Below are 12,514 nucleotides of genomic sequence, written 5' to 3' on the forward strand. Positions count from 1 at the left end.
AAACACAACATGAGATGAACGCTTGCGGTCAAAGGCTGCACCTTTAGACATTTAGACACCCACCTGGTTGCACACACGTGTGCAGCACATTGAGATAGCGCTGCTTCATCTGCTGCCTCATGTGCGCTGTACTGTACACGTTTGCTATACTGCAAAGGTAGCGTCTCTGTCCAGCTGTGAGGGCTGGATGCTGAGACGGAAACAAGACCTGAGCCGATTATATATGTGGCGGAACGACAGCAATCTGTTACACCTGAGTAACATTAATCACCTTCATTCGAACCATCTGAAAGTGACTGTGACCGTGTCAGAAACAAATACCCAGAAGAAAAGAGTGTCACGTGGTTACCTGTAAGAAGGGTGCAGACATCATGGATTTGGGAATGAGTATTGTCTTCATGTGCTGGCCGCCTGCAGGAGCGTTCCCGTGTGTTCCTCTGTACATCTCTCTCACTTGCTGACTGGGTCGACTTTCAAAGCCTGCCGGAAGGCAACATGCAGCAAAACAACGGCGTATCACAGAACGGTGGTGTTACTTAAGCGGCACACTTTATATTTTGAAAGCAAGTTTCTTGGTTGTGCGTTCACATGAGCCCTTTGTTTCTGTGATGTGAATTTACAAAACAATTACCATTGAGCAACATAGCGCATATACACGGTAACATTTTGAGGTTCTTTTACTTCTTATACTGCTACTGCACTATTTCAGAGGTATTTCAGATATAGTTACTAGTTATTTTTCAGAATATTCTACCTAAAAACTTGCTAGGCTTCTTGTTATAAACTACCATACACAATAATATAGAAGAGGCAAATCTGCAAAACAATTACTTTAACTTTTTCATTTGCTCATAGTTCCTTTGTACAGGTATTGAAGAAGAATGCAGGACTTTTAGATGTGTTGCCTTCTTTTACACAAGTTAAAAGATCTGAATCCTTCTTCGACAAAAGCAGATCATGACTGAGACGGAGCGGTTCAGATGAGTCACCAACTTGACAGCAAACATCTACTATATATTTTAGATATAATTTGCATTCATAGAATGAAAACAATAGGTTTATTCAGGAACAAGTAAGCATTTAAAGGGACTACATGACTCACCCTGTGTGCATCTCTGGTTAGACTCTGCAGACCTAAAAACAGAACCTCACAATTTAAAAAGAAGCAATAAATGCATCCTCCGAATTCATCCGTTAAAACCTAGAACTCACGTTGTGCCCTTACCTCATTGAGATGTGACCACTTCCATTGTTTAACAGGTTGTCTTTTTTCAGCTGCTCAACAAATGTAACGCGTTTCCTCATCGTTACTTAGAATCCCGATGCGTCCCGTAGATAAGCCAGAGCAGGTCTCTAGCATCTTTTTATCGGCTTGGTGTACGTTGCAGCCAAAAGATCCTCCGAGAGTGAAATGAAGCCCTGAAATGTGACACTACTCCCCGGGTTCCAATTACAGAGCAGAGGTCTAATCTACTTGAACCCAGTGTGTTCTCATCTAAAATGTAAAACGCAAACAACATTACAGGCCAATCTGTTTACACACTTTATTGAGCATCATGTCCAATATACATTGCATTGACACAAAATGAAAAACAAACATAAAACAACTAATAATGGCGTTGGGGTGGATTACCTGGACACACCATTTTCAGAGCGTATTGCTTAATGACATTTCAAACGCACCGAATCTGTGCAAATACAGTGAACACCGGTCAGAGGAGGTCATGGTAGGTTAGAAAATTCTGACTTAAAAAGGTAATGTCAACAGCAGTTATGTGATCATAAAGTCTACAGAAGTCTACTAACTGTACACATCACATTCACCCAGAATGTACTAACAAACGGTATCATATCGAAACGTACCCGACTCCTTCAAACCTGATTGCATGCGCCAAAAGATGGTGAGCCTTTTTTTTTTTTTCCAATGTCAGTCACAGACCATAATCATGTATAACATAATTCAGAATAGATGCCATAACGGCTCAACGGTCGGCAACACCATCGATGAAAGTGAACAAATTAAGCCGGCGGTTTCCAGACTCCACCTAAACACGCGACGTGTATATTCTTCAAAAAATAAAACCTAGATGCAGGATTTGTGTTCATCTTTTTCCCATCAGAACACGTATTTATACTCTGTGCTAAGTGGTGAGTTCACTTCAAGTCTCTATCAAGAATCCCAACTCAAATTCAGTGGTTAAGTAAAAGGTGATAAATATTATCTAGGTATGAAACGATCAGAACTCAAGACGCTGATAGAATTAAAGAGCTTTACTCAACAATCTACCCGGAGTCCTGTGACTTACACACCATCCTTTACCCACGCGCCGATCCAAAGCCAAACGTGCCACAGCAAAAGTGAGACGGCCTCGCCCGAGTCCACCACGGAGCCCCTAAAATCAGACGCACAACTCAAACGACCATAATCCTCGTCAAATGTATGAACCTTTTAAAGTGAGGTACGCTCAGATGCCAGTTAACCGGACTGTATTTGGTTGTCCTTGATTTATAATAACGTTGCGAAAAGACGACGGACTGCGTGATAATCAATAGATGTCGTCGTTGACCGTGAGGAACACTTGTTAAGAAGGAAAGGCTCAGGGATGTTAGAGGTTTTTGCTAATCGAGAGCCTAATTTAGTCGTCTAGTTTTGTCCTGAGAAGTTGGCACAAACCTTCTGTTACCATTAGCTATGCTTGTGCAAGTCAACATATCGTAAAACCGCGACTCTTAAATCACAGAGTAAGCCATTCCATTTACATCTAGCAACAACACATGACGGAGCTGTTTGAGGGGGATCATGCAGATTTGAGAGTCGTGGTTTTACGTCTCTTAGACGTGCGCTAGCGCCAGAAGAAAATGCTAGCAGGAGGCCTTTTCTCAGAAAACAAAGACCGTCCGGAAAAACACTCTGAAAGTTCTCCAGCTGTCCCTCGAAAACAACAAGCAGACGGTGAGGAAGTGAAGCCCACAACAAGGCAGCAGTGATTCAATGTCAGTGTTGGGAATAACCACATGGATGGACAGAGAGTTGTTTGGGCCGACGTTAATCTGGTGGTGAGTATTCAGCAGGGAGGACGAGTGATGACCGAATGGTAACAGGTGTTTTGTTTTACACAATCTTAACTCACTAAATTGCATAAGAAACCTGGTATAAAGTAGAAACTGTTCAGCAGCAGATAAAAAAAAGCAAGTTAATTTACAGTAGTGACATATCTTACATCATTAATTTTTTTCCTCCAAAATAAATAAAATTAAATATACAATTCCAGGAAGGAAACGGGGTTAATTTCGCTGGTAGGGTTCTCAAATTGGCTCATCTTGTGGAAAACGACAACCGTTCACAGAAACGTGGTTGAAGCTCAACCGATTCCTTTGACTGGCAAAACAAGGGGTGCAAAAGCCTTTTGTTGAAATTTTCCCTCTGAAGGCATTTCCTTTAACTGAAAAGAAAAGAAGAAGAAGAAGAAGAAGAAGATCATAATTAGTTACTTCTAGAACAAGGTTTCACGAGTGACTCTGACATCGCTGAAACAACTCAATTTACTCACCCTGGAATTCACAACCGACTCCTAATCGAAAGCCATCTCTTGACTTTTTCTTACACAGCGAGCCACCTTCCTCTTGAATTCACCGTTCGGGTCCTCCCTCCACTCTTTCTGCGGGAGCAACAGTAGATTTTGTTGTCAGTGACACACGTCCTCAATCTACTTGTGCTGCCGTGGTAACGATAAGAAAGGGAGGTTTATTTCGGCGCGAGGAGTGTAACTCACCGCCGCGTCCACATTCGCCGGTGAGTCGCTGTTGGGGTCCGCCAGCATGGAGATAACACTAATCATGATCGTCTCTACCGTGTGGATCGGAAGCCAGCGCTCCTCGGGCTTCTCGTAACCGAACTTATCTTCTCCCGGCTCGTGCAGGATCGAGATGCAAACGTCTCCGTTCTTTGCCACTGTGAGGAACGGCAGCGTGGATTTAATATTAATAGACAGCCTTCATTCAAACGAATCACATTTCTTCACTACAACCGTTAAAACGATCCAATGAAAACAATCAGGAAAGTCTGCTGAGCATGTTCACCGTTTGGGTGCCAGATTTCCGTGATGAACTTCATCTTCGGAGGCCGTAGTGGATAATCGTAGGGAAACGTTAGGTACGCTTTGAAAAACCCTCCCTCACTGAAACACAAAGAACGGAGCGTGAACGGACGAGAACACACGGATTTAAAATAGTAACTTACAGATTTCTCAACCAAAGACACGATTGTCCAAATATGTTCTCACTTACAAAAGGGTGTCTTGTGGACCAATGATCACAACTTCCCATTTGTATATGTCATCATCATCTATCAGACCAGCTGAAAAGCCCTCTACGGGGTTCTTGTTGAGCTCTGGAAAAAAAAAAAGAGGCAGACGGTCTTTTTTAATACATGAACAAATAGATAATCATTTAATAAGACAATTGGTACAATTTGACAAATTAGCAGACAAAAGAATGACATCACAACCTGTTTATAAGAGAGTTAAAACGGCTTGTAACAGTAATCAAGAATCTGGTGAACATCAGAACAAAACTCAGCCTCAACAAAAAAAACCTTAACATGAAGCGCAACACAAATATTTAACTCACATGGCAATAAAAACCACAAAGTAAGATTACTTCAGTTTTTACCACAGAACTGGGACATGAATTGATTTTGTAATAACCCTCAACACCGGGGGGGGGGGGGACCCACAGTTGCTGCAAGAAATGGTTCACAGTAAACACCTTTAGAGGACAATGACGATGCAGAACAGCCATAATGAACGAGCGTTGACAATGACGAGCCACCGATGATGAAGGAACAAATACATCTGAGCTAAGCTGCATGTTAACCGCTGTGAAGCAGCTGCAGGAGAGCTTGAGTTCATGGTGACGATATGAAGCGGGCTAGCAGCTGCTGATCAGACAGAATGAGTAGTGAGTGCTCTATTAGCCCCTTTAATTAACACCATTACCTTCAAAAGGGTTAGCATGAATTGTGCTGATTTGACCTCTTGAGTTTAAATGTTCTGACCCAGAAATGCCATCACTGACAGCGATTCATCTGCTAAATCATTCCTCTGTTATGACTTTGATTTAATGTGTATATGAGATATTTCATTTTCAGGGTTTGGCATCATATCAGAATATTCTGTGAAGTAATAGAAACTCTGTGTCTCTCCATCTAAGAGAGGAGAGAATAAGTTGCAGTCTCACACCAATAAATTCAGTAAGTCAGTTCTGACTAATGTTCACTGAATCAAAATCGTGGCTTCCAAAAATAATTATCCCCGTCGAAGTGAATCATCAACATGAAGAAGTGAATTGAGTCAACCGCCGTAAAGTCAGTGATTCACAGCTGCAGAGAAAGCAAAGTAAACCAGTCGTGGACGGGAGGATAAATCAGGGGATGCGGTGCTGGATGGAGGGACGCTGTTATTCAGGACCACAGTCCTGTCCATAGACTGTACACCCTGACCGTACAGAGCGTTACCACAGCTCCAACTACATAAAAGTAGGTCACTATGGCCGCGTACAACTGGGGAAATAATATCAATTTTATGACAACATCTAGTCTCCATTGTCTGGGATGTTGACCCTCATAACATTGTGAAGCTTAAATATATATTTTTATAATATTGAATGCTGCATTACAGTTTTATGACCTTATTTGATTTTTGCAGTTGGGCAAAATTAATATTGACATTTGTATCTGTGTACACACACACACACACACACACACACACTGAGCTGGACTGTCAGCTCAGCTGCACCTGTACATAAGAGGTATTAGTACCTCGGTGATGAAGTCCTTGTATCTGGCATTAACAGCCAGTATTAATATTGATATTTTCCAGTGAACCCAACAGGAGAACTCGTTACTGAGGACTGTAACACTGAGATGCGTGTCCTCAACTAAAGGAGCCAGATTTGACATCAGAAACGCTAGATATTAATTATAGAGCTCGGTGGCCACTTTGTAATTGAAATCAAAATAGCAGCACATTCGTCTCTACAAGGCTTAGAACACACACAGCTAGCATTAGCAGTACGAAAGTCATCAGAGCAGATTAGTCCCTGGATTGATTATTCCTTTGTTCCGTCCGCTAACTAATGCCCAACTTGCTAGCCCGCTAGCAAGGTTGCCGTTAAGTGTTGGTGTTATTGAGCCACGTAAACATGTACATATGGATCTTTATCCCCCCCCCCACCAGAGATCAGCTAATCGAGGTAGCTTTAGCCACACGCTGAACTGCGGTGATAAAAGGAGCCCATTGTGTTGCTTTGGGTTAGCTTTCCTAAGCGTACTCCTATGGCGTAAACATAGCTGTGCGTAGCTAACGCTAGCTGCTATCTAACGTTAGGTAGCTTCTATAACGGCTGTATGCGCGTACAGTGTTTCGTATTCAGATTACCTGCGAGTTGTTTTCGAAGAAGTAATGCTGATTGTTCGGTCATGGTACGCAGACGTAAATGAAAATCACTTTGTGTCGACAAATACTTTCCCAACAAAATAGAGCTAAAGCTGAAATCGAGGCGAGATCTTGCGCTGCCTACTGCTGATTTCCCTCTGTGTTTTGACACAAGGTTCAGCTGCTGGCTTTGGCTGTGCGCATGCGCGTCCACATTGACTGTGTGTGAATGTGTGTGTTCAAGGCAACCTATCTGCATCATAAACATACTGTCCTGTAAGTCTCAGCAAGAGGGTCACCTGGAATCAATACTTTGTTGTCTTTTGAGAAATCCAGACCGATCGGTGTGTATGATGATGATACTGATTCATTTGTTGTTGTTTACTTTCATTGTGGTTATTGTTATTTGGTTTGTAAAAATGTCTGGCCTTATAGGATGTGTGATACTGGAGCTCCACAGGGAACTGTTCCGTCTCCCTTCCTGTTCACCATGGTGACATGGTGGAGGAGGACAAGTACCTGGGTGTCAGACTGAACAGGAAGACCAACATCAATGCTGTGTACAAGAAGGGGATGAGTCGACTCTTCTTCTGGAGGAAACTTGGATCCTTCACCGTGTGCATCAAGATGTTGGAGATGTTCTACCAGTCTGTTGAGGACAGTGCACTGTACTTCTCCGTAGTCTGCTGGGGGAGCAGCATTGGAGCCGGAGACACCAACAGACTTAAACTGGTTAAGAAGGCCGGCTCCATCATCGGCTGCAAACAAGACACTCTGGAACAGGTGGTGGAGAGGAGGACATTGAAGAAACTATCATCCATATTGGATAACCAGGACCACCCTCTGCACCACCTACTGCAGGGACAGAGGAGCACCTTCTCCGCTGTCACCTGGACAGATACAGGAGAACATTCCTGCTCTCTGCTATAACACTATAATAAATCACCTCTGGCCAAAACTTCCTTCAAATGACTAAAACACCGCTACACTGCTGTTGGCGATCTTTTGCACTACTGTTAGTTTAGCTTTCCTAGATAGTTAACTTAATACCATTTTACTTTATTGTATATACTGTGAATTTGTTTATTACTTTATTTTCTTTAAATTGAATAGGTTCTGCCCTGTTACTTTATTGTATTGTATATATTGTGCATTTTCCGTACTTAATATTTTTATTTTACTGTGTAACTTCGTTGGCTGCTGCTACAAACACATTCCCCCCGGGGATAAATAAAGTATACACATGTATCTATCTATAATATAAATAAATACATACTACTAACAATAAGCATTTTGCTATTGTAAATGTACCACTCCAAATGGTATTATACCTTTGCACATTATTAATATAATTTATTTTAGATCAAAATACTTACACTTGACTATTATGCATGGCTGTCGAATGCATAAGTGACATACACAAAATACTTAAGTACTTTGTTTTTGTATCACAAGTAACTACTGTAAACAGTTAAGAACATTTGTTGAATGAAATGAAGTAGCTTTGCATTAATTTACTGAATAAAAATATATTGCTGCAGCAAATACCTAAGCTGCGTTCATTGTCATCGGAGATATGTATGTATCACCAACCCGACTTAATGTGGAGATTTTAAAAATAATCTATAAGAATCTGTAAAACGTTGATTTCCACTCTATGCATTTTTCCTATTGTTTCTAAAAATTAAATGAATACAAATAAAACTGCTTTTGCTCGCTAAAGACGCATTATATCATATTTAGCAGTGCAGTTGTTGAAAGCACGAGTTTGTGAAGAGTCCCTGAAGGCAGCATTATGCGGAAGGAAGGTTGATCGGCGCCATATTTAATACGTCACAAGCTAGCTAGCATTAGCTGTTTACAAGCCCAAACTTTTAACTTGAGACGGAAATCTAAAGCCAGCCCTCAACGCACTCGTAAAATGAATGTAATAGATCATGTACGGGACATGGCCGCCGCCGGCCTTCACTCTAATGTCCGGATATTGAGCAGTTTGTTGCTGACGATGAGTAATAACAATCCGTAAGTAATGTCCGAGCGGGGTGCGTCTAATTCCTGAAGTGTCCCCCCTTTCTACATCATCGTATTGTGTTTTGTCAGCCCGAAAGCTAACTGGCCAACAACAGCAAACAATCGTTGATTGTAGCCGTAAAGCAGCTCGGGCTTCTATATCAACGCAAACTGATACCCGCAAGATACGCACACCACGTAACCACGTCAATAACACTACAGTTTATATTATGTTCCAAGAAATAGTCATATGAAGAGTCTCCTGCAGTTAATTGTGCCTGCAGCTATTAGCCGTTAGCTTGAAGTGTTGTGAGTTCAGCCGATCAGCGAGTTTTCAATATATATTGTTAATAACATGCCTATTTAAACATAGTGTGATTAATTAAACACAGTGGCTATGTGCTTTCAAAGTTATAGGAGCGTCACAGTGTTTTTTGTTTTTCAAATTTGAGAATAGTCGTCATCAGTTTGGTTTTATATGTTTTTATCAACTTGATTTTCTAATATTTACTCGTATTTCTTCTCTGTATTGCTGAGCATTTAATGAGATCATGTATGTTTTTGTGCTGTTAGCATTTCCTCTAACACATTGTGTTGTTTGTGTAGGATTGACTTGTGTCTATTCTGATCATAATTACTTATATCTCTTTGATTCCAGAGAGCTTTTCTCGCCGGCCCAGAAGTACCAGTTGTTGGTTTACCACGCCGATGCCATCTTCCACGATAAGGAGTACCGCAATGCTGCCTGCAAGTACAGCATGGCCCTGCAGCAGAAGAAGGTGCTCAGCAAAACATCTAAAGTTCGTACCTCAGCTGGTGGAGCTGCATCTAACTTACAGGCACAGGTGTGTTCCACAACACTTACATTTTTGTCTGATGCTGTATCACAACTCGGCTGCACAATTATAGTGTCATGCAATATTGTGCACTTTGAGGGACAAACATCTATACCACTGACTTGGTCAGGTGGCGTGAATGGAAATGACAATCATACATAATGTTGTCTTTCAGAGTTTGCCCTCAGAAATTGAGGTAAAGTACAAGATCGCTGAGTGCTACACCATTCTGAAGCTGGACAAAGATGCCATAGCCGTGCTCGATGGGATCCCGTCCAGACAGAGGACTCCAAAGGTAGGCTGCTGGTCTCGTGGTTATTGTAGTAAGCTGTTTCCTACATGCGCTATGTTCCTTTTTTAATTACACGGGCCTTCACAATGTGAAGCGTGACAATTGATTATGATGGAGGTCGCTGTCGTTTCTCGTCTCAGATCAACATGATGCTGGCTAACCTGTACAGGAAAGCCGGTCAGGAGCGTTCTGCAGTGACGAGCTACAAAGAGGTCCTCAGACAGTGTCCCGTCGCCCTGGATGCAATCATTGGTGGGCATGATCACAGAGACGCCTTCAGCCAAATGTTCACCTGCTGAGACTCTCCTGCTCAAGTCTATCTGCACTCTTTACACTTGTAGCTCTTTACACACACACACACACACACACACACACACACACACACACACACACACTCTCTCTCTCTCTCTCTCTCTCTCTCTCTCTCTCTCTCTCTCTCTCTCTCTCTCTCTCTCTCTCTCTCTCTCTCTCTCTCTCTCTCTCTCTCTCTCTCTGCTTTGACTTAGTGAATCACATGCTCCTGCTGCTCTTTGAATAATCTTTTTCACTCATTTTTCCCTCACAGGTCTTCTCTCTTTATCAGTCAAAGGAGCTGAAGTGGCGTCCATGACTATGGATGTGATCCAGAGTATCCCCAACCTGGACTGGCTCTCTGTTTGGATCAAAGCGTATGCCTTCATACATGCGGGGGACAATCAAAGAGCCATCAACACTATTTGGTGAGCAGAGCACTACAGTTTTGTAGAGAGTGAGTGAATCTTACTGTTCCTTTTTGTTATTGAGACAGACTTGTTGTATTTGATGCGTCTCATCTCAGCTCTCTGGAGAAGAAGTCTCTGTTGCGGGACAACGTGGACCTCCTGGTGAGCCTGGCAGATGTCTACTTCAGGGCAGGCGACACCAAGAACGCCATCCTCAAATTTGAACAAGCCCAGATGCTGGACCCATACCTCATCAAAGGTGTGCTGCAGCTTTTATTGATTGATTAACCTAGAAAACTGTCCCAAACTGCTCAAAAGTTTATTTCAGTAAAGCCTACTTTATCTTCACACACAGCTTAACACTAACCCTAAACAAGACATGAGACCGTTTGCTGTCTTGTTAAAATGTCCGTTGTGATGTTTGCAGGAATGGATGTCTACGGCTACCTGATGGCCCGCGAAGGACACTTGGAGGATGTTGAAGTCCTGGGAGGAAGGTTATTTAATATCTCAGACCAGCACGCAGAACCCTGGGTGATCTCCGGGTGAGTCTCTTAAGTAGTAACGGTTACTCTCTGTTTTTCATTCTTCTTCATGAAGTATCATTGTCGTAGTTTTTGCATTCCTTTTGAATCGCCTTCTGTTGTTCAGTTGTCACAGCTTTTATAGCAAGCGTTACTCCAGAGCCCTGTACCTGGGAGCCAAGGCCATCCAGCTGAACAGCAACAGCGTGCAGGCGCTCCTCCTGAAGGGGGCGGCGCTGAGAAACATGGGCCGCGTTCAGGAAGCCATCATCCACTTCAGGGAGGCCATGCGCTTGGCTCCCTGCAGACTCGACTGCTATGAAGGCACGTTTGTACCGTCTCTGTGTTCTTCTCGGATCATGTTGCGTTTCTGTTCCCCTCGCATTGACCTTTTTAACCGTCCGTTCACAGGTCTGATCGACTGTTACCTGGCGTCCAATGGGATTCGAGAGGCTATGGGGATGGCCAATAACATCTATAAGACTCTCGGGGCCAACGCACAGACTCTGACCATCCTCGCCACGGTGTGCCTGGAAGACCCGGTGACTCAGGAGAAAGCCAAAACCCTGCTGGACAAAGCTCTGGCCCAGAGACCCGACTACACCAAGGCTGTGGTCAAGAAGGCCGAACTGCTCAGTACATAAAACCGTTTTTACTACGAACACGTCCTCTTAAGTAGTGATGTAGTTCCCAGAAATTTAAATCTATTCGATGACGTAGTGAAAATGACGATGTCCTGTTTGTTCTTGTGAAGGTCGGGAACAGAAATATGAAGAAGGGATCGCTCTCCTCAGGAACGCCCTGGCCAATCAGAGCGATTGTGTCCTGCACAGAATGCTGGGAGATTTCTTAGTGGCCGTCAACGATTACCAGGAAGCCATGGATCAGTACAGCATAGCGCTAAGGTGACCACAGAGTGCTACTTCTAATCCCGGAGAATAAATTGCCAATCCAAGCGCAACATAAGTGCGTTTTTTTACATCTTTTTTTTCTTTCCATAGCCTGGATCCCAATGACCAGAAGTCTTTAGAAGGCATGCAGAAGATGGAGAAGGAGGAGAGTCCCACCGACGCCACGGTGGAGCTGGACGGAGACGACATGGAGGGCAGCGGAGAGGACGGGGATCTGGAGGGCAGCGACAGCGAAGCGGCCCAGTGGGCTGATCAGGAGCAGTGGTTTGGGATGCAGTGACCTCGGCCACCGGAGGGCACACAGTCACACTCCGCCCCCCCCCTCAGTGTATTAATAAAAAAAAAAAAAAGACCTGCATTTGAGTTCAGTATACTGGAGGACTGTTTCCGGCTAGTACTGGGAAGTTTAGACAGAAGTAACTGTCAGAGTCATTTGGTGTGAAGGGACAGTTTGGCTGGAGTCATCCTTCACAGGAGAGACTGGCAACCATTTTTTTAAGTGTTTCGTTTGAGCCTCACGGACACTTGTTTGCTGCAGATCGTCTCTGACGGGCAAACAAAGTGACCATGTATCATATTTCCTGCTGCTCTTTAAAATCTATAATCTACGTTTGAATTTTGTCACCAGAATGTCATGTAATGTACAGGCTTTATTGTTTCCGTGTGTCGTCTGAGTCTGCCTTTGTGTCAAAAAAAAAAAAAAAAAAGTACAACTGACTCAAGTGTTTCTTAACTACTTCAAGATAAATGTCTATAGTATTTTGTACATATTTTTAAAGTGTATAATAAAATAATGAAACTCACTT

At 43.0% G+C, this 12,514-nt stretch overlaps 2 protein-coding genes across 2 annotated transcripts; one reads left to right on the forward strand and one right to left on the reverse strand.

Annotated features, from left to right (window-relative positions):
* Window positions 1–1,530: 1,530 nt before the first annotated feature.
* LOC137877518 (ubiquitin-conjugating enzyme E2 G1-like) lies at window positions 1,531–6,610 on the reverse strand. The gene is made up of 6 exons (XM_068717472.1): window positions 6,438–6,610; window positions 4,288–4,390; window positions 4,081–4,178; window positions 3,774–3,952; window positions 3,552–3,659; window positions 1,531–3,443 (listed from the first exon to the last, which is right to left on the reverse strand). Exons 1-5 carry the CDS (start codon window positions 6,478–6,480, stop codon window positions 3,573–3,575), a joined length of 510 nt encoding a protein of 169 aa, XP_068573573.1. The 5' UTR covers window positions 6,481–6,610; the 3' UTR covers window positions 1,531–3,443; window positions 3,552–3,572.
* Window positions 6,611–8,277: 1,667 nt separating this feature from the next.
* anapc7 (anaphase promoting complex subunit 7) lies at window positions 8,278–12,511 on the forward strand. The gene is made up of 11 exons (XM_068717474.1): window positions 8,278–8,456; window positions 9,103–9,289; window positions 9,456–9,575; window positions 9,713–9,824; window positions 10,138–10,291; window positions 10,390–10,532; window positions 10,701–10,818; window positions 10,925–11,121; window positions 11,209–11,433; window positions 11,552–11,702; window positions 11,799–12,511. Exons 1-11 carry the CDS (start codon window positions 8,356–8,358, stop codon window positions 11,986–11,988), a joined length of 1,698 nt encoding a protein of 565 aa, XP_068573575.1. The 5' UTR covers window positions 8,278–8,355; the 3' UTR covers window positions 11,989–12,511.
* Window positions 12,512–12,514: the final 3 nt, after the last annotated feature.

The sequence above is a fragment of the Cebidichthys violaceus genome, unplaced genomic scaffold (assembly GCF_023349555.1).
Source record: "Cebidichthys violaceus isolate CVI_PGR_0920_01 unplaced genomic scaffold, fCebVio1.0.p SCAF_210, whole genome shotgun sequence".
NCBI classification, from domain to species: domain Eukaryota; kingdom Metazoa; phylum Chordata; class Actinopteri; order Perciformes; family Stichaeidae; genus Cebidichthys; species Cebidichthys violaceus.